Genomic DNA, 27,264 nt, shown 5'->3' with positions numbered 1-27,264 from the left:
AAAATGATAAAAGCGTTTGTTGTGATCATAAGAATAATACTGCAGTTAATAACGTCAATGACCTGGACTCATATCTAGTGACAGCAGGGACAGTGATTGAACCGGTGAAGGAGGACAGATGGTATGAAGAAATCTCCTCAATGTGACAAACGATGCCACAGTGACGGCTAATCTTCAGAAGGAGCCCACACCCAAGAATTGATTTCCCTTTCTCTCTGTAATGAGACTGTCTGTCATGATTCACGTTTGCTCGTACACAGGATTTTAATTACCATGTTTCCAAGCGCTCACAGTTGTGGGGACACACTTCTAATCAAACTCATCATCATTAACAAGCTATTGACAACTCCTGCACTCTGAAGGAGCAATGTTAACAAGTGATTAACTCAGCTCTGAGTTATATGAAACCTGTGGTGATCTCAGAGCAAAGAGACGACACGGAGCGGCTCCCTGCGTTGTTCGAGAGCCTTTGGTTTGTATTAATATCCAATTTAATAGCCGATTTAACCCGAAGCTCATTTTAACGACAGGCATTCCTCTCATTACACTGGGCCAGAAGGAACATTAACAAACATAAGTGGGTATATGGGACAACACCTGTAAACATGACATCATTAACAGAGAAAAATGACCCCTGAATGGTCAAATTATTTATAAGATTGAAGACTGTGCATTAAGCAGTGCACCGGTGTACTAATGCAGCTTGGCATTAATCAATATTAGATGGGGCTTTGTTGGGAAAAAACATGCCTCAATGTGAACAACACATCCAACAAATGTCATGTTGGGATGGATGAATAATGTGCCGAGCTATAACTGATGATATGGCTGTTATGGAACAGCTCCGAGTCACAGACAGTGGTTTAAAATTAGTGTAATAATATCTCCTGCAGGTAATGGCTCCCTATCTGGTGATCACACTGTCATCTGCTAGTTACTGCTTCTTGGCCAATTCAAAAATAAATCACTGCCTTATGTGATGTCGCTGCAGTCTAAAAGGACATAATGTTCAGGAATGAGAGGGCTCGATAGAGTTGCCGCTGGTCTATGTCACTTTAACTCTCAGCAGCAGGAAAGCAAGGAAACAATTAGGCTGTGGTCAGCTACGCTCAATCTGTTTTTAAATGTGGTTGCAGTGAGAACATGATGTTCAAAGGAAAGGACATCCTCTCATCATTTCTTTTAAACTGTGTTATCTGGAGCACATGGAAAAAGAGACTTTATGCTGGAACCAGTTGGACAAACAATTTAAAACCTACAGGCCAGTAATTAAGCTGCTGGAAACACGAATGCTTCATGGAGATTTTTACAAATCAATTTACATCTGGATATGTTGCCTTGATGACAATATCCAAAACTCTAGCTTTTGCATTTATACCTGGTTTTAAACGATTCAGTATGAAAATGAGTCAGGGCAAACTGAACCGTAAACCACCTGGTGTGTTCCAGGTCAAAGGAAGCAATGCTGCAGTGTGGGCTGTTCCACTGCCGGGTTAGTGTTGATGCCAGCTGGTACCTTAAGCTCCCCCTTAGTTTTTTTTTGTTTGTTTTCTGAGTTAGCTGGATGTTTTTCTTTAGGATAAGATCCATGCAGCTGGATCCAAATCCCAATGTCCCTACAAACATTTACAGCATGCATTGATGTGCCTTCTCCCTTAACTAGATAAGATAGATCTGCATGGTTATACCAGATGTAAACACAAATATTTTGCATGTTTCGTTATTTCTTATCATATCATTTAACATCTTGTTTACACCCTCAATACATTATGCTTAATAATGATTTAATTAATAAAGACGCATGCATATTCACAAGTATTCAAATACTGAATATGTGTTTTCCAAAACCCACCTGCCATCCCATCACTGTGCGGAAGGTCACTGCAAAAACGTTTTGATTATCATTGGCTTAATTAAGTTGTCACTCAAGTAGAAATAGAGCAAATGAACAAACTGAAGAGCTGAGAGTGTAATTACAAAGTCGCAATTAGTCTGTCACACTTCCTCAGTATGTTTAGCTGGTCCGACAGGCTGTAGGCAGTGTAGTGGAAAATCATTTTTTATACATTTATCACGAAAAAGCACCAAAATGTCACGTTCGAGAAGTCAGAGATTCAGAACTTGGAGGCTCCGCTATGAAAACGGACTGACATTATAATTTGATTATTAAAATGTTTGATCATCTTTCAGTGAATTGATGAATAGAGCCGAAGTAAAAAGGCGATTACATTTATAATACGGCTGTAATTTGCATGATTGTGGATTTTTTTTCCAATTAAAATGGGCAATGAAAGATACAAAAATCGAAGTTTACAAAACACAAAATAATAAATAGTTCTGCAAATAATTACTTTTTTTTTAATGGGACTCGTTATTGTGGTAATGCAGAGAACCCTACTCCATTGTTTCACGGAGCCATTTAAAACTTAAAAGCTGTGATATTACTCTTTTTTTTGGAGCAAAATTAGAAATTGAAGAGTTGGTTATATTGCGTTATAAGAAAAAAAAAAAGGGAGCTCCAGGGAGGAAAATGAAAGTGGGAAAAACAGAACACTGATGGAAGCCAGGACCGTCTGTATCACCGTGGTCGGTCTGATCTCACAGGTTTGATATTATAAAGATGCACACATAGTAGCTATTATGGGACATCTAATGAGCTGAGGAAACGTATTTAAACTACCTCAAATTATTGAGTCATTTACTCGACCCCAAACTACATATTACACCGCTCACATTCAGCCCTTTTGTTTATTGATGATTTATGTCCTCAATCTCTTTTGGGCGTTGCAACTTCTTGAACTAATTTCTTTCTTATTAAAGTGCAGATTAGAAAGCGTCCAGAGAGTAACCCAGAAATGAACCCTGCTATGAACGATTCTAAACAAAAAACAAAAATAATCCTTTTACCAGAACACCCCTGCCCTCCCTTTTCTTTGCTCTTAGAAAACCTCTTAGAGTTTGTTTCTTGTCACACTGACCTGCATGAGGTGTGTGTTCTGCAGGTTTTGGAGACCTTCCTTCAGGTTCTGGACTTGGTTCTTCAGCTGCTGTTTGTCCTCCAAACTCTTCTCCAGCTCGGCGTCCCGCTGCTTTAATTCTTCCCTCATTTTTAACAGTTGCTGAAAAGAATGAAAGAACGTCAGGCAACTGATGTAACTGTGAGATAACTAACAGTGACATAACTGCATTAAACTCACTATGAAAAGGCAGAAGAAAATCATGTCTTTGGTTAATATTTAGTTTGTTATCGCCACAACGGTAATTGGAACTTGATACAAAAAGCAATTAGATATGAGGCTTAAATGATACCTTTTACATAACAACGTCTAGAAAAAAAACAACAAAATATTGTTTCTGTTCTATATTTTTCTATCCTCCTTTAGGTGTCCAAGGGCAGTAAGATGACAAATTACTTGCTTGTAAAGTTGAAAATGACAAATTGCATATAGTGGAAAAACATCACAAGATGCGTGAAAGTCATTTGGGTTTCATACTTGCTTTGGGTAGCAGCAGAACTAGTTTTTCAAAAGCTTTCACAGCTAACAACTACATTTATCTCCAGTTTGTCCTCTGAAGTTATCTACGAAACACAGATAAAAAAAGATTCGCCCCCTGCTGCGTTAATTTCAACGAAGAAGTATCTGTGAGCCGCAGGGGGGTCTTTACAGCAGGCAATATTCATCAGCACAGCTACACATTGACCGGCTTCTTTCTAACACGAGATGCAATTCAGAAAAAAAGAGGAAACAGGTTGCTGGTAGGTGCTGATGATATTTCATTGTAATTTAAGTCACTGTGTGATGTAACGCGTGGACCCTGTCATGCACAGGTATCCAATTTCACTGTCTTTCAGTTCATTTAATCCATTCACCTAATCTTTTCATAAACACATGGTGAGAGCTCTAAATTGGAAAGGTAATTACTCTGCGCAAGCAGAAGTGAACAGTGAGGCCTTAATGGATCCACTTCTTCAAAACATGAATCGATCATAATTTCCATTACCTGTGACTACTAACTAAGTGAGGCCACTTGACGGGACTGGAATGAGTCAATTTAGTACTTCTTTGAAATTTAAAAGCTACATTTAAGGGTTTCTGACACGCCACTGGTTGTTCTTTTCAAATGTAAAATCACTTGTTAAGATTTAGTATTTAAGAATCCAGAGTCCGTCCATGCAGCAGTGGAATTGTTTTTTATGAGTATAAGTATCTAAGTAAGTGAGTGTCTGAGTAACTACTGTTTTCTCTAGTCCAGAGCAGCTTCTAAATCATGGGTGATTTTTTACCACATTGAACCAGGCTGTTTGGCTAGCTGACAGTGGCTGCCAGGAGTATCTATAAACAACCTTTGGTGTGATTTCAATATGGCTGCAAATTGGCAAGTTCTCCTGATATACTGCAATATTAAAGGAAGTTTTTTCCTCCTTCAGATGCTGTACTGCAATCTGAGCAGTTCTTGGAGAAACCTGTACTAACATGCTTTAATGATACGTAACCTGCTTCTTTTTTTAGACGGTTCAGGCAGCCAATGAGCTAATGACGAAAAGATTCCTGCCGAACATGCCATCTGAATGGATCAGCTAAAATTTAAAAAGTGACTTACACCTGTTGTATAATACGTGTTACGGTGGAATGGTTTATTCACTATATATTATTCTCTGCTCTTTATTCTAGGTTCGCTGCACCTAAATAAAATGCAGTGAACTGAACCAGAAGATTACGAGGAGTCACTTTATTTATCATTAATACTAAACCAGTTACATTTACATCCAATGATGCTGAACTAATAAATAGACAAACACCTGAAGGTTATTGTTGGTATTTCTACAAAAGATTAAACTCTCCAATGACTTGTTAGCCTGCTCTTAATTGACCCGTTGGATGGAAAACCTTAGACATCAGTGTAACACTCTCCAACCTGAACTGGCTTCCCCGAGAGATTTAGCAGGAGTCGCTACTCAACAGACCTTGTGGTGAGACTCAGTGTTAAAGAATGAACACTGAACCCAACCGAGGACAAGGGATTAAAAGCAAACGATGAACTGCTTTCTTACAAGATTTTATTGAATAATCTTCTTTTCCTTTTTAATCATTATATTTTCTTTTTTTGGTTGTTATTTTGCCGAAGTTGCTTAATAATAGACACTCAAAATGTTTGTCTCCAGTTTGGAAAAGGTTGGTGGCCTCCGTAAAAACCAAGGGGAAAAAAAAAACCCAAACCTGTTATAAAGTTATCAAAAGCACTTTGATTTGATTTGAGAACAGACGACTGAAGAAGCACTCCGACATCATTCATAAGCAAACTCAGTGTATGGGATTCAAGGCACATTTTCAAAGAAAGAGAAAAACCTGTTATTTTTCATTATGTTTCTTTGAATAAATGATCTGAAATAGTTTTAATAGCCTTGGGTTTGTTCGACAAAGTCTATGTGTGCTGTTAGTATTACCACAGACAACTCTCAGAACCGAAGCAAAACGTTCGCCGACAACCCACAAGCTTTTCTACAACCAGGGTAAACCTGAAAATGTTATTTTTAATAGCTGCTCTTCACAGATGCTCCAGACAGCTGCACTTTCCAACTTGTTCCCAGATAGCACTTAGTTTTCTTAAAGTGCTGGGTCATCATAAATAAATCACAGCCGGTTTTCTCAGATGGGAAATTCAATGGGTTAACAGGAACGGCTTTGTTCTTATAAATAACCTGGTGATGAACAGCAACAAATGGGAGATTAAAGTCGCTGTTGGACAGATGACAGTTGTAATCATTACCTTCTGCATGCCTTGCAGAGCCTGCTGTAAGAAGCTGAGCTGCTGTGAGTGAGTGTTGTCCTCCTCACTCCTGATTGGCTGGTTCTTGCCCTGCTCCTGTTTGAGGAGCTCCACCTCGTTCCTGTAGGCGTCCAGCTGGCAACGCAGGGAGTCGTTCTCCTCCTTTAAGGCTTCTGCTTGGGAAACACCTACAAAGATGAAACACAATTTGAAACATGCTGGTTAATTTGGAGTTCCAGCTCTTTGCTTCACACCCAAGCAGTATGCATTATGATCGAGTTGCATCACAGTTTGAGACGTGTTATTGCAAGTTTTCTCCTGATTGATCTGTACCATCAGTAGCATGTGAGTAAATGGCTCAGAAAAATCACACGTCAAGTGAAGTTCATCAAAAGGAAAGTAAACCGCACCAAAATGTGGAGCCCAGTTTTACTTATCTATATCTTTATACTCAGAATGGCAGATATCTAATAAATATTATGAAGACATTCATGCTCATTTCAATAGAAATACAGAGTTGGTCGGAAATCTATAAACCAAGTGATGTTAACACTGGACTCTAAAACTTCTCAAATCCCTTAATTTTTTCTCCACATACAAGGTTAAAGCACTTTAAAAAGTGAATAGGCGTAACATTCCCTCAGCTTAAATGAGTTCTTTGATAAAGTCATACCCATACATTCTTAGAGGAAGATTTTACCTCTACATCTAACATACAATTTAGTCCCAAAAGTCTGTAACGTCCTGTCTAATGATTTTGGTTCTCATCAAACCGAACATCACTAGAGCTTGATCAGCTCCAGCACCCAACAACAAAGAGTCTATTTTTAGCACGCTGAGAGGTGGATTTACACATCAACATGAATAGTTTGATTGTCCGAGGAAGTTTCCGTGATGAATAACAGAGAGAATCCCATTTCATCTGATGAAGCCCTTCTATCTTCTAGCCAGTGAGAAAATCAGAGAAAAACACATATTTCTCCTAGTTATGGTTTATGTTAACTTATAAGAACGGTATCTCCCTGATCTATATTCAGTCCAGTGTACTGTATTAAGATGAAATCACCTGGTAGCAATCTACTAGACATCGGACCTGACCTACTGAGTGAAGACGCTAGACAGGGGGAGCTATTATGATATGAGACCTGCTCAGCTTCTCAAATGTCCAGTACTATCGGCTCAGCTCCCCTCCTGTGGGCCTTGGGCAGAAGCTCTTTGGGAGAGTGCAATACACTGACTGGACCGAAGAGATAAGCCCAATCCTGTGTGAGTGCGTCTGTGTGTGTGCGCATGAAAGCGTGTCTTGTTAGGTGTTGTGTGGGTGTTCATGAGTGCTGCCTGCAGTCTATCATGGAGCACCATTGGCAGTGTTAATGAACTCTTGCTGGTTGGAGTGTGCGCGCGCGTCCGCGCCGAGTTTGTGTGTGCTTTTCTCCCTGCAAAACGAAGGTTTGAGGTGAGAAGAATATTGATCTGAGAGCCTCATCTGCTTGGTGTGAGGAGATGTCAACTGCTTGGCCAGATTTTGTTACATAACAGACAGCGCTATCGACCCGCAGGTACCGTGAGCACGCACGTACGCTCACACCTTCAGGCATACAGTCATGCACAGAGGCAGAGCCTTTTGCTTTCTATTCTGTGCATGAGTCAGATGCAGCACATCGACTCACTTTTTAAGAGGCTGCAATCATAGCACAGGTGTTTTTAGCAGAGCTGGCTGACGTGTAAACATGCCCCTTTGCTTAAAGGTTAGTGAGTAAAGGGGGTGTAATACTCAGCCGGTTAACACAAATACAGAGAAGTGTCACATCAACACCTGTCACCTCAGCTGATCCTGCCGCATCGAGCGGAATGACAGGTCTTTGAAAGAAATGCTAATTACTGATAGCTAAATAGCAAGGCTGCAGAGGAGAAGGGGCTGAGCTGACGAGAGCATTTACATACATTTGCATGGTGATTAGAGATGCTGTCATATCGGCAACTGGCACAGATCACAATGATTAAAAGGCAGGAAGGGAGAGTGCACGAAGAGAGGAGGATGAGAGACGACCTTACATGTGGCGATGAGCTGTTTCCGCATGTCGCCCTGGTGACTACACGAGGCTTAGGGGTTATTGTTATAGGGGGTGAGAGATTAGATGCACCGTTAGTTTTTGTTGCTTCAGCAAACACAAAAAGACTCCTCTGAGGGAATACAGAAGATTATGACACTTCAGTGGTACCCCACTCTGAGATTAAATGGCAGCTGGCAGGTACATTCACTGGTGTGGACTGGGGGTGAGTGGCATTCAGCCGTTGTGTTTGGCATTAACTCAGTAAACCGTGCATGGAGTCAGCATCTTGATGTACTTTGAATGTGTTTTATTCATGCGGCGTTGTAAGATGCTTGGGGGATGATTACTGTCATTCCAGTCAAACACAGCTGTCTCGCACAGTTATTCAACAATCCCTACGTTCATCCTCTGGAGATATTGATCGGTGTGCGTCCTGTCAAAATGACAAAAGTGATGTGTGTCCATGCATACCTGAGTCTTCAGAGTCTTTGCTGTCGGGGACGTCCTCCATATCATCGTCAGACATCTCCATCTCCTCCTCTCGTCTGATGCCCATCAACTGCTCGTTGTGCATGTTTCTAATCTCCTGCAAAACACAACGAAAAGGGGGGCGGGTTAAAACTGGAAAGACTCACGGGCTATGAGCATTCAAGTAAGAGTACAACCGTTCATTATGTGACCTCTTTAACAATGTTTAGCTAAATGTTATACTGTTAACAGAACAAAGAAGTGTAGATGAAGATGAAAATGCACAGTTCCTTCTCTGGCAGTGACACTGCACATGGTAGCAGTCTTGAGGCCCTACAGGTGTGTACTTCACTGTTACTTGGAAAAGAAAAACAGCAAGTTAATGAAACAATACACAATTATACTGCTGGGGGTCTACTCCCATGTTGTAGTCCATTTGTGGGTACTTCTGAAATAACCAGCAGTAACTGTATGATATCTTCTCCATTTCACCTCAGCTCCATTTCACCAGCACGGACAGAATTCCTAATGACAACATCCATCTGGAGACCAGTTAGTGAAGTGAGTTTGAGGATTAAGGTCAACCCACTGAAATGGATTGGCTGTAAGCGAGACCAAACCTTTCAGGTCTGCTTCGAGAACAAAATCTCCCAGTGACACGTTATTAGGCAGTCAATACTAAGACGCAGTGTATAATTTGTGCTTACAAACCATTCAGCCATAATTCCTAGTTGTGATTATATGTCTGTGCTACGTTGGTTCATCAAGAGAACCAATGCACAACCGGACGTTCTGACAGCCCACATTAAAAACACGTTATTTTTATAGATTAGAAGCAATGCAACAGATTTATCACATTTCCTGGGTGAAATGACTGGATGAGCACCAATGATGATGATGAATTCCACTAACATACGCAAATATAACGAGGTAAGGAATCCAAACATTACCTGCCTAGAATACATTCGTCTTAAGCTAAGTGCATGCTCCAGTGTCAGATCTATAGCATAGGTATGCCATGGGCAAACCAAGCTATGTTCTGTGCATCACACAATCAATAGGGTTGGCCATTTAATGGAGGTTGACAAAGGGGGCTGCTGTAAGACCCTGACAAACGAGAACTAATCTGCTACAGGTGGAAGTCGATCAATAGAATTTCCCTTCTGCAACTACACTCATTTACAGTATTCAGTGCAAGTATTTTAATCAAACACATTATTTATTCAATGACATTTTAGGATTAAATGTGAGATGTGTGCTTGTAATGCTATAGGAATGCGACTGACCTTAAGAAAATATACTACATCAAGTTTCACAAAATCAGTGAATTAGTTATTTTTTATATATTTGTAAAAAGAAAAAAGAAAATAAACAGGGTGCACTGAACCAAACACAAACACAGTATGTACAAACACCAGGGGTGCATGGAGGCATCAGTGCTTTATCAATGAAACATTCAAAACAACAGGCTGAAAAGCACTATTAAAAAGCTACGTGAGCAAAAAGCTGCCCAAGAGTAAATAAACGAACAACCATCTGTCAGCCGTCGTTATCGGCTAGAGCCCATAGCGGAGGTCAAACAGGTACTCTACGCAAACAAGCTGCACATCACATGCAAACACACAATCATCTGGTGTGCATGGACCACACTCATTGCACACCATGGTGATTGCATATACACAAGCACATATGCCACATAAAAACACCGATAGACAGAAGCAGCTGTAGTCTGGTTCTGCCCGGGAGCTGCAGCAACTCAACAGCGCTGCTTGTTCCTCCATATTTCACCTCCAGGCCAGAGAATCACACTGAATGTACGATATGACTGAGAGTGAAACTGGCTGCCTATTTGATGATAAACCAGACCCAGACTACTGCATTTACTTACCTATGCTCTTTATACTGGCCAGTAGCTGCCAATTCTGCAGAGCCTGAAGCAGGTCCGTATGACCGATGTGAAAACAGACCTGCATAAAGCCACTTTTTGGTGGTGAATCAGTGTAATGTAAGGGAATTATCAGCGTTGCAGAAATGAATGTAAAGACTTGGCACCCACCTCTGGAGCTCTGTGCAGCTTTTTGACACTTTAAGCCCATTATTTTGTTTCTCCGACCTTCAAAACGGAATGTATGGTTGCATCCTACGGCTCTTATTGCCCCCTCATATTTAACTAAAGGCAGCAGCTTCCAGCTCAGACAGGCCAAGTGCACTTTACCAGCCCAGCAATAAATGACAAAGAGCTGGTGTTGCTCGTGAAGCAATTCAAGCATCTTGCGAGCCACAGATAAGTTTCTCACAAGATGCTGCAAACCAAGTCAAGGATAAAATGCAAGTGAACACTGAGTGTAAATTAATTTTGGATGTGTAAGCTGGCGGCTTGATCAGAACACAGAGTACAAGGGCTGTATTTTTGATGTTCCGTCTCCTAAAGGTGCACAAATGTTTAATAAACTTGCAATGACTGACTTTCAATCACTTGCTGGGAGTGCTGTTGGTTTTAAAGTGGACTAGGAAAAACGTTAGAATTTATTTGGAGTCAGCGAGTTTGTTATGGCCTATGACAATCTCATATATGCAAGTCCAGTATTGGTTGGTTAATACTCATCCTAGAATACTGGCATAGTAGCCCATGCAGTAGCCTGACATGCACCTCCCCAGAGACGTCATGTCATCAGCGTTGCCGACTGCAACAGCTGTGATTTGTATGAAAATGCATGGCCTTGTTCATGTCTCTCAGCTGGATGACCAGGGAAAATTCTCCCTCCTTCCGCCTCGTACATACCATCAATTCAGACGTCTTCTCTCTTTTGTGCATTGCAGCGGATTCAGTAAAAGAAATCACAATGTATGTATGTCATGTCCTAGTTGAGCCACTCAGTTCCTGTAGTTAGTTTGAAGAGAACAGGGAACCTCAACATACCCGACTAGCAGCCAACTAAGGTTTTAGAGGCTAATTACACAACGATGTGGACACACCAGGGCTCAGGTATAACTGCTCACACTAGCATAACCTGCTGATTTTCTCTACTGGATTCCCTTAGGCCCTGTTGTTCAGACAAATATTAACATGCAATACTGAGTGATCTGGATGGGAGTAATAGGGATATGATACATACTTTGGTACAAGCGGCATTGAAAGCATGCACACATGTTATGCAATATATTTTTATTTTAGTCCTTAAAGTCAAAGTGTTTGAAAGCTCCAACATAAACCCAATCTTGGAATCATCCATATGCACAGAATTGACACTGCTACGCTGTTTGCAGCAGTGAAAAAAGTCTGTGTGGTGGCAACCTTTCAAAAGGTGCACTGAAGGCTTGGTGGAGGTGACTCACATAACATAAATAGGGACAAGTTTCGTTACGTTAGCTGAGTAACTTGGATGGAGGCAGATGAAGTTCTTCTGCATTAAGACGTAGTATATCTGATGAAACTCTTCAGTTTACCTTGGAGCTAATCCTGCTTTTGATTTTGTGCCTTTGTTTGTGGTCTTAATCATGTAAGGTTATCCACTGAGTTCACCTTTTAATTCTAAACATTTTCTTTCATAGGTCTATTTGCACAGAATATACCATTAAAGGCTTTTATAGTGCTAAGTGCTGTTTCATTTCATTCTTTCCTTTTTGTTTTTTTAACCCTATATCTTGAGGTTAATTTCTCAAAATAATTGAAGAGTTTCAGTAATCAATAGAAAATATCAGTTATTTGTTTGTCATTTGATTACAATTAAAATGTAAATTGGTATTATTTATTGGTAATTTGTTTGTTTTTAATTTATTTTTCAGTTAAATTTATATTTAAAGGTTGTGGACATCCACTGCTAAAAAGCAGGTAAACTAAATAAATCACGAGATGCATTATGTTTCCAGAGTCAATAAATAATAGAGAATCATGATGTCAATATTCTCTCTTAGTATCATCTACTAATACCACAATATAATTTGATATTGATTTATTTTTCTCTTGATATGGCTTATGTTAGCTGAACACAATATGATTGTGTGGGACCGATGTACACATTAAAATGAAGAAAATCCAAAGGATTTTTTTTTTTTAGTGTACACATACATAAATACTTCACTAATTAACCATGTGCTAATAATGTTTTTAATCACAGAATTATTCATGTTTTACATTTATTTATTATTTAATCATTAAACAGCTATTAATATCAGCCTATTAGCAAATAGACAACATTTATGATGTAATTCAAGTAGCTGTTCTGTCCTGTAGTTTTTTTAATTTTTTTTTTCAAAAAGAAAGAATTAGGCAAAACTCCAATTAGGTAAGAGATCAATGTGGCCACATGTTCACACTTCCAAAAAAAAAAAAACAAAAAAAAACATGGGCAAATGCATCCTCAGCGCATCTTGAGTATGTTCACATCTGTGCTTCCTACTAGATCACTCAGGATTCATGGTAAGACCAGGGCTGAGCATATAATCACGCATCATCCAACCTGCTCACTCAGCGAGAGTGTATTAAGAGACCTTCACGCAAGCTATTATAAGTTCTAACTATTACAGATGGGTAGAATTTTTGTGTTGCTCATTTCGATACTCCTGGAGCAAATCTGAGCATTAGAACAATAGTTTTGCTTTTTAACACCTACCTTTAAAGAGATGCTTTTTGAACAAGTAGCTGCATCTGCTGTGTGAGATTGTTATTACAGTATGAGCTCGTCTTAATTAGTCTCTAAATGACACATTTAGACACAGTCGTTTTTCATACTGATGTCCAAAAAACTTACCAATCAGATATGATCAAATATGCTCCATTAGACCCCAGACTGCAACGCACTCCAGACCCTCCATTACACACAACCCATCATCATGTCAATTAATGTTCCATTTGGCAGAGAAGGAAAATGACAAGGAGACAGTGGATGGCAAAAACATTGTTACATTTGAAAATGGACACACTTTCAGGTGACACGATCTTCCTTCTTAATTATTTGCTCTAAAATATCTGAATTTATTGGTGCAGAGGGAAAAAGTTTTGATAGATTTACCTGTGTCCAGACCAGAGATGGAAACAAACTCACCAAGCAACTTGTATCCCTCCATGGGAGAGGGTGGGGAGAAGGAAGGAAGGGTAGAGGTTTGGACCTTTGTGTCTTGATCTCATACTGGCTGGCTGCTCTGTAGCCATGTTTTTTTTTTAAAGTACTTACTGCTTTCCCATCATTTCTTTATTATCATCATATTTTGTTTCACCTCGTTTATCCTAAATCTTCCCTCATGAAATTATCAATAGAAAAATTAAGAACTCTACAATGACACAGGTGCACATGGGAGAAAAAGTCTAATTTTCCATTAATTATGTGAACAACAGAAGGAAATCAAAGTGTACCAACCTCGGCTTGTTTGCGCCACATGTCCAGGTTCTTGCGCTGAGCTTTGGAGAAATGGTCCCATGCCTTTTGTTTGGAAGCAGCTTGGAATACAGACACAATCTGTTCAACTGTGGCGGGATGCAGGGAAGGACCAGAGACCATCCAGAGACAGAGAGAGACAGAAAGACAGAGGGCAGTTGGGAAGGAGCAGAGGAGTGAGAAAGTGGAGTCAACTATATGTAAAGAACTGTGTGTGTGTGTGTTTATATGTTTGTGTATGTGTGTGTTTTACTTACCAGCTGATGCCACTGCATCATACTATGGATGGCTGATCATATAGTCCCCACACGCTAAACTTCAATAAATCATACATTCATCCAGCATACTTCAATTACTTATGAGATACTGGTTCATGCGGAACAAAGCCGGTCTGTCCTTTAACACCATATAACTTATGAAACTGACTCCTCACAGCCACGCTAAGCTAGCAAGCTTTGGTTCAGACTTATCTCATCAGCAATAGGTGGGATTCCCATTAAAATTGGTACAGCCATCAGTGGTTCCCAAAGGATGAATCCTATTGACTTTTGAGATCTTCTGACCTATACTGTACACTAGTGTCATGAAGAGACTGGTATTTGTGTTTTTCCAGAAACACTAGATGGAAGTCCATTAAATTGACATAGATACTGTCATTATGTGCCTTTCAAATTATTCAACAATTCTAACTAAATAGCTGTGTGGTAAGTATCCCACATCAGCATGAAACAACATTTGGACAAAGCGCAACGACACCTAAACCACTGGTCAACGAAGTGTGATGTTAATGTTGAAGCGCATACATTCATATCATCTGAAACTCCTGACAGCTACAGGCATTCTGTGCTTACAGCTGCATTAATCAACAAGATTTAAATTCTATATTCTTTAAATAATACTGCACTACCGAGAAAGCAAACTATTTGTTTAAAACACAGTTAATGAGTTCTGTTCATTACAACAAATTGCAACAACAGAGAGAGGTGTTTTACTATAAAGAAACAAAGTACTTGTTCAATGTACTGTTTTTTTGTATTAAATCTCAGTAAATTGCCTGGAGGAACAAACACTGGCTGAAGTGAGGCACTCATATTTACTTGTTTTGCCAAGGATTATTTTCAGAAAAATGTGGCTTTCCAAGTCATAATTATTGGACGCTGAAGTAAACATTTGTAAAAGCGAAAACTACAGTAGGTATGACGTGAACATAGCTTAAGTATGAGCTGTCAGAGCCGCTAACACGGCTGCAGATTTATTGTTTAATGAGGAGAGTTTTGCACAGCAACTGCTAGGTGCCAAAAATAACCCACTCTGAGTCTACCACTGTTGACCACTGTACAGCTCCACGACAGAAGTGGGCTCTTAAGAACCTTGCCCAAGGACATCACCTTGTCAAAGTAATGCAAGTGTTTCTGATTCATTTCCCAGGGCAGATGCCTCTCTTCCTTTAAAAAGGAGCGGCAGTACGCTTCAAGACTACTTCAATATTCAGCACAGCTGTAGCTTAAAAGTCAGTTGGTGTGTAGAGACTCAGGTTTGGACCGAGCTGAGTGAGCAACTTTGGGTCAAAGTGTCTTATTTGGTCCAGGAAACAAGCCAAAACCTTCAACTCTGAGGTCTCTACTCATCTTACATAGGATGTGTATGATGGCAGCTGGTGTGGGTTTATATACTGTCAGATTCTATCTGAGCTACAGTTTATCAGTCATTTGCCCGTCAGCTATCTACTGTATCCGTCTGTCATGTGGGTGGTCATGGAGAACTGTATGGGTGGTCTGTGGATCCCCGAGGTCTTAATGCACACACAGGGGAGTCAATAAGTCCAAGTGTGTGTGTGTGTGTGTGTTTGCAGAGTGGTGAGAGACAGAACAGTTCAGGGATCAATAGCATCTTCCCAGCACCCTGTAATTTGATGGAACAGATCGATAGGAGAGGCAAAGAAGAGAGGCCTGGGTACAGACAGACTTTCCGGACAGTGAGTTTATATGCAAGTATACCGTGTGGAAACCATTGCTATATAGTATCAGAAAGCACTTCAAACTGAGATGGTGCACGGGGAACTCTGTGAGTTATCTTCAAAAGAAAAGGGACATTGCCTCCGAAAAACATATATATGCCTACATCCCTTCAAAGCACCACAAATTCAATTCTCTAAACTTCCACTGTAGCAGGAGGAAACCCGGACACCGCTATCTCAAAACCTGAGTGCAAGAAAACTCTATGCATGACAAGACACCATTTAAAGATTAAGTGCAAATATTTCTTTGGTGACTTGGATGAATTCACCCTGCAAGGTGACCGACAGATTTATGTAGACGGCAAATACGACAGAACAAAGACTGAATTTGTTATGACTCGGTCTCAGGAAAGTTTGAAAAACTCCCTACAGGACGCTGGTCTCCGAGCTATCGCGAATGAGGCCGGCTCTGCACCGAAAGGAAGGCAAACTCATGAATAGCAATGTGTTTGTATGGGGTGAAATAATTAAAGAGGGCTAATACAAGGACAGCAGGTCTGCCTCTCTCCCCTCTTTCATACAAACAAACTAACTTCTACGTGAATTATTTACCTAATAGACATGAAACCACAACTGTGAGCTGACGGCTGGCAGCGAAGATGTTTACATCCTATTTATCATGCATGTGGTGGGATATGCGGAGACAAAGTGCTGCAGGCTGTGGTGTAAATTAGCATCTGCAGAGCCAAAGCTGTTTAAGGTGGGTGTTGTGCTTTCACTGTACATGTTTGGCCTCAGTCGGGTTCTTGCATGTGCTGGGAGACTTACTACATTTATCTGAAGGCAAACCTAATAATTCCACAAGATTTTAAAAGGGACGCGATGCCAGCCGGACAGGGACGTCGCTACCGTTAGGAAAGAAAATAGACTTACCTTTGAACCATCCTCCCAGAACATATTAGTACAAGACAAGATGGCTTCAGTGACGTGAACAAACTTTCTATCCAGTGTGTCGGTGAGTATTCACCGTAGAGTGCACATATGTACTGTGCATTACGTGAGAGATTGTAAACAATATTATACTTACTTTTCTACTCCGTTCAGTCTTTGTTTGGATTTTGTCTCTGCCTCGCTGTAAATTGTGTTCTATTTGTGTGTATCAATGTGATATCACTTTAAACTCCTCCTGCCCCACAAGGAGTATGATTGTTGTAAGCTTAAAACGAGTTACACCAGTGTGATCCTGAACTTCTCTTTGTTCGTATAAAAAATCATGTACACTGTGTGTGTGTGTGTGTGCGTGTGTGTGTGACTGTTAAGACTCACATTGAGCCAGTATTCCAGCCAGAGCGGTCTTGAACTTGTCCTTGGCCTCCTCCATCTCCTTCTCGTGCTGACTCTTCTCGCTCATCAGTCTGCGGATGTGGCTGCTGGACGACTGGATCATGGAGTAGAAGTTATTGGCATTCCTGCGGTTGACTTCTCCTCGCTCCAGCCAGGTCAGGAGCACGCGCACAGCCTCTGCGAACTTGCCGTCGTCTGTGCGAGAGGTGGGGGGGAGCGGAGAAGGAAAGTGTCAGGCCCCACGCTGGGAAGTAAAAATAGACCGCTCCTGCACAGTCCCACGGCACGTAACGCGGTGAAAAAAATAAGGTGATTACAAAACAGAAAGGCAGAAATAGCGCAGGAATTAATGTTTCATCTTTATCTATTTGGAGAAAAGCTGTAAAATAGAGTTTCATCAGGTTACACAAGTTTGTTTTGAGCAGGTGGTTGTTGAGCGTACTAAAAAGGCTTCTGAAATTAATCTTTTCATGTGAAAGAAGGTTATATCAAAGGTTGTTTCAGAAATCTGTGTGGTGGTATGTGCACTCATTCAAATATTTTGAAACAGTTCAGTTATTTAATTAAGATTTGATTCACCGGCGTAAAAGGTGGGATGAACAATCAAATACCGTAAATATCACATCACATCTCCAACACAGTGCTAAGTAGGAAACACATTCAAAGAGTTTAAGTGAGAAAAGAGGCAATAACAGGATGAACGAGGAATGGGGAAAAAAAAGCTGTGGGGCCGGAAGAAAATAAAGATGTAAATATGACAATGGTAACTGTTAATAAAACAACATTATGGGCCTCGTAGACGGCTGATGGGCACGGAGAGAGGAGTAAAAAGAGGGGGCCTGCGTTCCTACTTGTCATCAAAAGGAGGAATTGAGTTCGCAGCACAGGAGTGTAACTGGAAGAGACAACAGCTAAATCTGTTTTGCTCCTGTGGGTAAGGATTCATGAAACACTAAACCTGAATTTGCATCTTGTTTTCACAACAGCAGCCCAAAGTGATCAGAAACAAATCCTTGGCTAAGTCTGCGCTCGCTGCACCGAGGCCAGGGAGGGGAGAGCTGGAAAAGACGCATGCAGATGGCGGAGAGGCAGAAAGTCACAGCCATTTTGTTATCAGGCAACTGTGACTGAGACCTGGAAGTGTCATTGCTCATTAGCGAAACAAGTTTATTCAGCCAGAAACTCGACAGAAAGCCGAGAAGAGAGCTGAGGAGAGAAAATGGAGAGGATGAGCGGAGAGGAACAGAGAGTGCAGAGAGCATAGGAGATAAGAGGGGAGCATGTGCTCAGGGAGAGGAAACTGATATACTGGGTTTAACAGCTTTTGTGCGATGTTTTTTTCTTTTTTTTTTTTTCAAAACAATTTCCTGCGAGTTTGTCGAAGCATCAGAATTACTTTGTCAGAATTACCAGCCGGGGTGTAGCACTGTTCTTGTAAAGCCTCGACCCGCAATGGGCCGACACACATACACTGTATTTCCTCAGTGACAATGTGACACCGTCCGCATGTGTCACGTGATTTTCTCTATGTGCCGCTGCATATATTCCACTGTATATGCTTGACAGGTTTACAGCATCCCTGTTTACCTTTGATCTTGTCTCCCAGCTGGCTGCACTCGTGCTCCGAGTAGTGGACGATGGGGGGAGGGGACGGCGGCCGGAGGCGGTCCTCCTCCATCTTGCGCCTGTGACGCTCCTCTCGGGCCAACATGCGCTGGCGACACTCCCACTCGTAGAGGTCGTCTCTGGCCTGGGCGAAGTCCACGTGGAGTCGGCCGGTGTCTTTCTTGTCCGTGCTGGAGCCCAAACGGATACGATAACCTGCGGGGGGAAGAAAAAATGGGGGAACTCATCAATGCAAGGGAAGCAATCTGTATTTGGAGACGCTTTACTGCCATTTACATAGGTATAGGTATAGGTATGTATTCTGCCAGTGCATAAATACCTGCTTAAGAGCATGACAGCGAAAAGACACAGAGAGACAGGAAGTAGAACAGCATGTTACTGCTACCACGACGACCACCGCTGCACTTCAATGTGAATGCTTCTAATTTTGGACCGCTGTCAACTTCACTCCTCCTTTACACATTAGCTTCTTAATAAAGAAGCTCCATTACCAATGATTTGGCACAAATTCACAGTAAGTCCATTATTGATTGGCTCAATAGCTCCAAAAAGGAAACAAAGGAACCGAACGAATGAATTAAGGCCACCATACGTCGTCCAAGTGGAGACGGGGAAAAAAAAAACAAACAAACAAAACGCGCCTGCAGGCGTGAATTTGATCGAAGTGAATGGCGAGATTGAAAAATGCGGCGCGAGAGTGAAAGGGAACACAAATGAGCTGTTTATGTTGTGGAGCTTCTCTTTGTGCCGGGAGCCGAGACACTCGCCACTCTACACTTTGTATTTTAGAGCACTTTTTAGAAACCAGTGAGGAGGCTCTTTGTCGGTGCCCTCGTCATTTCTCTTGTTGGATATGTTTGTTTGAGAAGATAAATTGTAGCTGTGGGGTTTTTGTGGAGCACATAAGGCCCGCATCCTTTTGCCAACACATGAAAGAGACTTAGGAAGGCCAATTACTTCTCTAGTGGCAGTGAAAGACCACAATATCTCTCATTACCCCCTCTTTTCCCCGCTACTTCTTCTCTCATCCCCACACTCTCCTCCTTACTCAATTTTCGCTAATGGCTGGTTGCAGACTGGAATTAAATCATGCCCATTTTGTGATTTAATTGGTTGAAATGATCTGAGAGTGACTGTCCAGTGTGTCTGTGCGGCAGGGCACACATGTACCAGTAATGATGCACAGTGCGATTCACTGAGAGACCCAACATGCTATTTTCATCAAAGGAGAAGGAGTGGACGCCGGCGCAAACAGGAAAAGAAATGAGTGCGAGTTCAGGGGTTTCTACTTCAGTCTGCTCTTTCCGCTTCAGGCTCCCAATCTACCACTACTTCAATATTTCATATGAGGAGATCTTGGCGTGCTGGCTGGGGCTGCTGGAGTGTGTGCCATCGCCGGGCACTGTTGTTTGCGCTCTGGGTGTGTGTTTGTGTGTGTGTGTGGGTGGGGCATTATTTATGGGGAAACTACACAGCTCTGTCATCACTCTAATATATGGACCTCAGCTCCCACAGCTCACTGCAGGAACAGAGGCAGACGAAATCAAGGGATCTCTCGTTCAAACCGACTCTTTCACAAACACACCCACGCACATTTGCACACGCATGAACACACAGTGATGCTGGGAATATTTGTGAACTGGCCGCTGGGTCACGTGTTTTTTCTTAAAGCGGGAACATAAGGCCGTCGGTTTGCACAGGGAGCCTGCAGTCTAGACATCAGTCCATAATGTTAAAGGTATGACTTTTTAAATTTATTTTTAAATGGCGGCATTATTTTTTTTGTATTTCAAGGCTCTAGCAGATTCATAGTTGAGTTCCAACTTTCAACACGCTTCCCCCTGAATTCCTGCTGAATTACAAACACAGAAACATTGAGAATCAGGGTAAGCTGCTGTGTTTTCTTCAATCTGAATTTCAAAGTGCTGTTTTAATGATTTTCCGAACACAGAAACATGGGAGGATCTTTAATAATTTAACCAAACTTTATGTTTGTGGTATGACCACGACCTTCAATAATTTACACCTCTGAGAAATTCTGTTTTTCTTTTTTTTTTTTTTGCACGAGTCTGGCAATAAAGAGGGCTTTAAATAATACAGCAGCTCTGATGAACCTCGGCCATCTTTCCTACTCGGAGGAAAGCACAAATCGGCTTAATCTAAAATTCAGATAAAGCTGCAGATTGAAGCGGTTGTTCTCTTCTCAGCACAGACTTCACCTTGAATTCACAGTTGGCGGAGGACATAAGCACCACAACAAAAAAAAATGAACTCGCAAGTAACTGGACTGGACTTGTATCTTATAGGAAACCAGACACATTTATGCAATCGTTATTTCGTTAGTTGTAAAAAATTCAAGCTCTTGAAGCGCTCCAACTGTGAGTCACGTAATAATGGCTGTGGAAAATCTGACTGGGGATTTTTACATTTGCAACTGAAATATGTAAATATATCAATTAACACTAAATGACTCGGGTTTTTTTTCAAATGGACAGTGTTTACTTTGGTGCAATCAGGTGACGCACTGCCAAAGGGAGAAAGAATGGAAGAAATGTGTGTCTGGAGGGCTTGTGCTAACATTCTTTCATCACACACAACATGATTTTTTTCTTCCATTGCTGGGGCAGCCAGTTAGATAGCCTCAAGCAATGCTTCAAAGCCTCTGTTTTCTGAGATATGACAGCTTACCTGACAGGAAGAGAGCCTTGTCAACAGTGAACTCCTCAGCAAATCTGATATGGCAGAAGTTTTTCTTGCTTTTGCGTATGGCGGTGATATCGCCGCACTGTCCGAAGACCTCCATGATGAGCTGCTCGTTGGCGTTCTCCGGCAGGCCGCCGACAAACACCGTCTTGCACCCCGGGGGACGCTCTCTCGTGGCGGGAGGGGGAAGGTCTGTTCAGAGGAGGCGGGACAAACAAACAGGATATATGGTGTGAACCATCGCGAAAAGGATGGAGAATCCAGCCTGAATAAATAAAGAGTGTGCATTTGTGTAGAAATAACACTGCTGAGATACAAGCAACACAAGAAATTATTTAGTTGTCCCGGGAACAATGAAATTCAATTCCGAGTATGAAATATGCTCTTTGAGAAACTGGGAACAACATGTCAAGTGGCAAGAATTGCTTTTGTTACACATTCTGGCAGACAAGAGGACCAGGCCTGATTTCCTTTTTGTCTTTTTTTTTTTTTGTATAGAAAAACATAAGCATGTCTGTATAGCAGGTGCAACAAAATACAGACGTAACAATGCTTTAGTTTTTGAAAAGAGAAAGAAAAGCAAATGGAACATTGTGGATCCAATGCAAAAATATATATATTTCCAGCTCTTACTTGAAAAGAGGCTATACATTAAACATATAAAGAATTTATATATGGGAATATAACTGGACAGCCGCCATAAAACGGAAACTCACTCCATTATGTCGAATAAAGAGATCAGTTAAACAGCGTCAAGAAAGACTCTTAGGAAGGAAACATGGGAATACACCATAGAGATGACTACAATAAAGCATCTCATTTCCAAATAATGACTGAGAAAGACAAAAGCAAATACACAGTGACCACAGGGCATGAATGACAAATTAATCAGTTAAGGGCCCGGAGGCTAATCTGACAATAATAAAGCATTAAAAAAAGAAGGAGGCTGTATATAACGCAGTCTATGACAGATCCTGTTCTGGATGATACCGCTGCAAAATTCAATTAAGTCGTATTTAAAACATAGCATTTGCGACCCAAAATTGATAAAAGCTAGATGTGTGAGTAATGATAACTTGGAGCAATATGCTCACATTTTTTTTCTTTTTTTTTTTGTTAGATAAATGTTAATATCAAATCATTCCATGCATGAAAATGAAATCCTTTTGTCCATAAAGTGATTGCAAATCCTCTCATGTGGAAGGTCCCCTGCACTGCACAAATCACTTATTCAACACAGATGAGTGTTGACTGATCTAATCTCCAATAGATCAGGCTTCTCATCCATGATGGATGTGATTAGCAGGGTCTATGAGGAGTGAACCAGCTAATCAGTGGAACGCTGAGGATGCTGTACTGGATTCTGCCAGAAAGACCAATCACTGTTGCAGAGGCTCATGGATCTGTTGATACCAATACTCAGAAACGATGGTGCGATCAGGAACTGAGCACTGGTTAGAAGAAATTCAGACATGTGCATAAGACAAGTTAACTGAGTGATTGATTGAAATGACTAATCATTAACCAAAGCCATAGATTTACTGCTCCGTTTTAAGTACATCTCTAATTCGTAGCACTAGAATAAACAGGAAGACGAGACAACAGGCAGAGAGAAGGAGCAGGGCGGCTGAAAGTAAGAGGCTCTGCTGGGGGAGACCTTGGTAGGGGGCTGCCATCGCTGCATCATACTGAACTAACATTTTTAATAAGATGGCGGGTCTTGAACTATATTAATGGAAATGTGCAACGCTTAAAGCACCGATTCTGTTGAGTGCAATAAACTTTACATCAAGCGGTTACACTGTTTATTTAGAATAAATAAAACAGCATCTTTTAATATGCAGAGATCCAGAGACTTTTGGCTAAAAAGATTTATCAGCTCTTATTTCCCGTCTGTCGGTGCATGAAAGCAACTCTCTTTTAGAATCTCAGCAAAACTGGATGTCCCTGAGTCTGGGCCACCGCTGCCCCTTTCTTTTAACTTTCCCCGTCTCTCTTACACTCTCACACACAACCCACCCCCCCTCCCTCGTCTACCTCCTCATTTCCTTATGTCGCTCCCACAGCAAAACGTTGACTCAAGTTTCATTCCTCGACCTCTAAAGTTGGCGGATTAAACTCGTTTTGGAGTTGAGATGGACGGAGAGGGGAAGGCGGTGCAGAAAAAGCTTGCGATAGCAGGAAAAGGCTTTGTTGGCTGAAGCAACAAAGAGCTCCAAATTAACTGACCTTTTTGGTCCACGAGTAGCTGATAGAGCGGTGAGGACGGAGACAGGGAACAGGTGCAGAGCAGCAGTAAGCTAACGTGCCAGGTAAATAAAATGATTTCTTTTTCCAGGGATGGTTACTTGGTTTAAATCTGATGATCGGTAGCTATTGGAACTTAGCAGGAGTGAGATAAATTCGCTTTCCTCTCAGCTACCTGCTGTGCTACACTGTTTATAACAATCATTACACTATCAACTGTTTATGCAAATTCACCAGAAACAAGATTCGGAGGAACTATTCATGATTTCCAGATTGCATTAAATTTCTGATATGGCACAGTGTAAGGAGGCATTTGTACACAGACCAGACGACTGCATGTTTATGCAAATAAAAAAGAAGCAGGCGAACCCGAGGCAAAGAAAGGCAGGAAGGGGGAACAGTTTTTGAAGTCTCAACTATGGAAATCACACCAAACAAGTTCTGCTGCACACTAAAGTTTTAAAAAGAATTCATTCCTTACGCCGTAGGTGTATGCATTGTTTGTTTGACAATGCATACACAAATGATCTTATCGAATGACTAACAAACACATTGATGTGATTTTATTCTGAAACGTCACTTTGGTTAAACATGCAGGCTCCTGTAAAGGAAACATACAGTCCGATTCTCAGTCCGGCTCCGTCCCACAGGGCTGCTATCAGCGTTGCCACCCACTGGTCCGCTACACAAACATTCACAGGTCATCACCATCCATCACCTTGACTGGCTAAACACCTTTTCGTGGTCCGAGGGGATGCCACAGGGAGGAGGCTTCAACTCTCTAAGGACTGCTGTTCACAAGATAAACTACATTTATACACACCCGGGTAAACATGGTGAGTTTGTTCGCGTCATACATGAACAAACAATAAGCACCAGCCTGAGGACATGAAGATTTACGATGTGGTAAAATAGGCTCAACCGTCTCGCAATGTAACACCCTGGGACTTCCTCGTCCCAGATAAACCGTTGTCTGATTTTCATTTGGAGGCTTGTGGATATTTTTGGAAAGTCACTTCAGCGACTTTTCATTTAAGTCATTAGTCAGTACAGAAAAGGATCAGATCACAATTATGCTGAATGCTCTTCTTAAAATGAGATTTTCTCTGTCTGCTAAAGGACTAAGAATAATAAGCATAATTTCCCTCGTGGATCATTAAAGTCTTTCTAAGTCTAAGTCTAAAACATAGAAAAAGACCTTTAAATTTTTAAAGGTCCAGTGTGTGTAGCTTGGGCATATCTATTAAGGCCATGACACACCATCCAGGTGAACGCTCAGTATCTGGTGTCGGGTCACTGGTCTGAGGAGAAGTCTGCTCTGTGTGATGGCTTGTAGCTTTACCTAGCTTCCTAGTCTTTCAGCTAACAGTAGATCTTCTGGTTTGGATGAAACATTCACAATACTGCCACCTGTTGGTAGGAAGAGTTAATTCCTTTCAAACAGATACAGATTGCATGTGCCGGCTGCAGTGTGTGGTGTGTTCAAGTTTTTGGTGCAGACACAAGTGACGCGAGGGGCCAGCACAGACTCGGCCTTGTTGTCGCGTAGTTGCAGGGTGCGGTGTGCCCTGGCAAAAATCAAATATAGTTGTCATTAGTGCATAGCAACCTATAACTATGAACCACTGTCTTTTTGTTTACCAAAAAATGAACTCTTTAAATCTACTTAAGGAGTGGGTGCTTTTCCAAGGAGTCATACTGCAGCTCCACGCTTGTCTGCTGAGTTACTGCAGGAAAAGGGCCACTAAAGCTGCTTCTACATTACTGTAAATCCTGGAGTGAAGAAGGGGCACTTAGTTGGCCTCAATCTGCAAGCTTGCTGTACACTGCACTACACGCTGGTCCTTTAGACTAAAACGTTAAAAAAATGTGGTGACTGTTAGTCAGCCCGTACAGCCATAAACACATCTGTATAAACACAGAAACAAAGCAAACTGAACAATATTCCTCTCTTTAGGCGTCCTTCTTTATACAAGTTAAATGGAGTGTCTATATGTGTGTGTATGTAACAATGGCACACTCTGCTAGTGTCATCAAAACTCAAAACAATATGTTTCACTACAGATGATTAAAGATGTTCTCTTGAGAGGTTCAAATAACAGAGAATAGGAGAAAGGCATCAACGTGCTTTATGTACTGTTTAATCATCGAGGCCATGTGTCCAAATGTTAAGAGTAAAATCTTTCCAAATCAATTGGAGGAAAAAAGCCTACCATTTCAACACAACACTGTGTAGCCGAGGCGCAGTATGTAGAAGTGGCGGTGGAGGAGGTGAATGTGTGGTCAAGGCTAAATGGGGACAGTTTCGCTGAAGAAAATAGAGAGAGATGCGATGAGGAAAGAGCTTGATGGCGATGCACCCTGATGGCAAGGTTATGCACACCGAGGAGACCGAAGAGGGAGAGAGCTGGGGGAGGGCTTAAGGGGTTGTTGTTGTTCTGCTAAAAGGTCAGTGAGAGAGGATGCTGCACGTGGTGTCAGACTGAGTGTCTGCAGCAAGAGGGTAATGACTACTTGTGATGGACAGCATATGCAAGCTTGTTGCTGAGACACCAGCGTGTTTTCCTGCGATATTTGCTGAAAGTCTGAATGTGTGTGTTTCGCTTTGTTGCTCAAATAATGAATAATAAACCATCTACTTGTGCCCACTTGAAAACCCCAATGATGTGCCGCATACTGCCTGGTTGCTAGTTGGTAGCTGACAGCTAGCCTGCCGGTCATTTTTTGTTTTGTTTTGTTTTGTTTTCAGTTGGACTGGGCTTCTGAATGTGTCTTGCTCTGAATCCTGGCACAGGGGAGAAGTGTTTGTTGACATGTAGTTGCATATCCCATCACTTTTTGAAGCTTTTTTAACCACTCCTTCACCACCTGAGCTTCACACTTGATTTATTTAAGCTTAGACCTAATTTTTGGACTAGCTGGAAGTTAAGCGGAGCCCGTCACTGCCAAGTGATTATGGCCGCCGCCGCCCACATTGAGCTGTCTTCATACATTACTGTTTGAATATAAAAGCACTTCTGACAGCATATTGTATGAAGTAATGTTCTCCTTTCATTTACCTGACAGTCTGCCAGATGACCACGGCTTTGTTGCACCCATGTTTCAAGGAATGAACTCAATAACTGCAGATCACAGTATTTAATGTAAGAGCCCTGGTAGACTTTGTTTTTGTCCAAGATCCTGGGCTATAGCAGTAACCTGTGCGACAGCAGACTTCAAAAGAAATTTCATGTGAAGTTTCTGGCAGGTTATATAATGGGCCTTTTCAATAAAGCCACTTTGTACCCCCTGCTCCTACAGTATGGGCAGAAAAAAAGGTTTTCTACCTAACTAATGACTTTCTACTGCTTTCTGCATGTCTAGCATTACGCTGGCTGCAGAAATCCCCAGATAAATCCCCAATGTCCCTCTTTCCACCATTTCCTTCAGTTCCTTTTTTTTTGGGGGGGGGGGGGGCATTTTCAGTCTAGGAGGAATATATAATCCCTACAGTATTTTCTGGATCTGCCCCAGTGTGCCCTGAAGGTAGACGTGTCTGGAATTCATCCACTTAGAGGTGCCCGGGAGAAAAGATGTTTGATCCTGGCTTCAATAAAAAAAGAAGCAGCAGTTCTACTCTAACCTCCTTCTAGACGTGGAGTGAGTACGAACCTAGAAGCTCAGACTGGGAAATCTTTCCTTCAGCTTCCCCCGCATTCTTAATCTTTATTCTGCTTGTGAG

The 27,264-nt window shown here is 41.5% G+C and overlaps 1 protein-coding gene across 4 annotated transcripts in view; it reads right to left on the bottom strand.

The window, feature by feature from the left end:
• The window catches only part of enox2 (ecto-NOX disulfide-thiol exchanger 2), a 195,663-nt gene that overhangs the window by 9,483 nt on the left and 158,916 nt on the right, over positions 1 to 27,264 (bottom strand). For all 4 annotated transcript variants that reach the window (XM_047585232.1, XM_047585235.1, XM_047585231.1 and 1 more), the window contains 7 exons: positions 21,282 to 21,488; positions 18,555 to 18,788; positions 16,950 to 17,162; positions 13,649 to 13,755; positions 8,295 to 8,409; positions 5,770 to 5,957; positions 2,979 to 3,119 (listed from right to left, as the gene is read on the bottom strand). In XM_047585232.1, coding sequence (XP_047441188.1) covers positions 2,979 to 3,119; positions 5,770 to 5,957; positions 8,295 to 8,409; positions 13,649 to 13,755; positions 16,950 to 17,162; positions 18,555 to 18,788; positions 21,282 to 21,488 — 1,205 coding nt within the window. The remainder of the gene's footprint in view (positions 1 to 2,978; positions 3,120 to 5,769; positions 5,958 to 8,294; positions 8,410 to 13,648; positions 13,756 to 16,949; positions 17,163 to 18,554; positions 18,789 to 21,281; positions 21,489 to 27,264) is intronic.

This window comes from Mugil cephalus, chromosome 5, assembly GCF_022458985.1.
Source record: "Mugil cephalus isolate CIBA_MC_2020 chromosome 5, CIBA_Mcephalus_1.1, whole genome shotgun sequence".
In the NCBI taxonomy this organism is placed as follows: Eukaryota; Metazoa; Chordata; class Actinopteri; order Mugiliformes; family Mugilidae; genus Mugil; species Mugil cephalus.
This window is presented reverse-complemented; position numbering and strand designations above follow the sequence as displayed.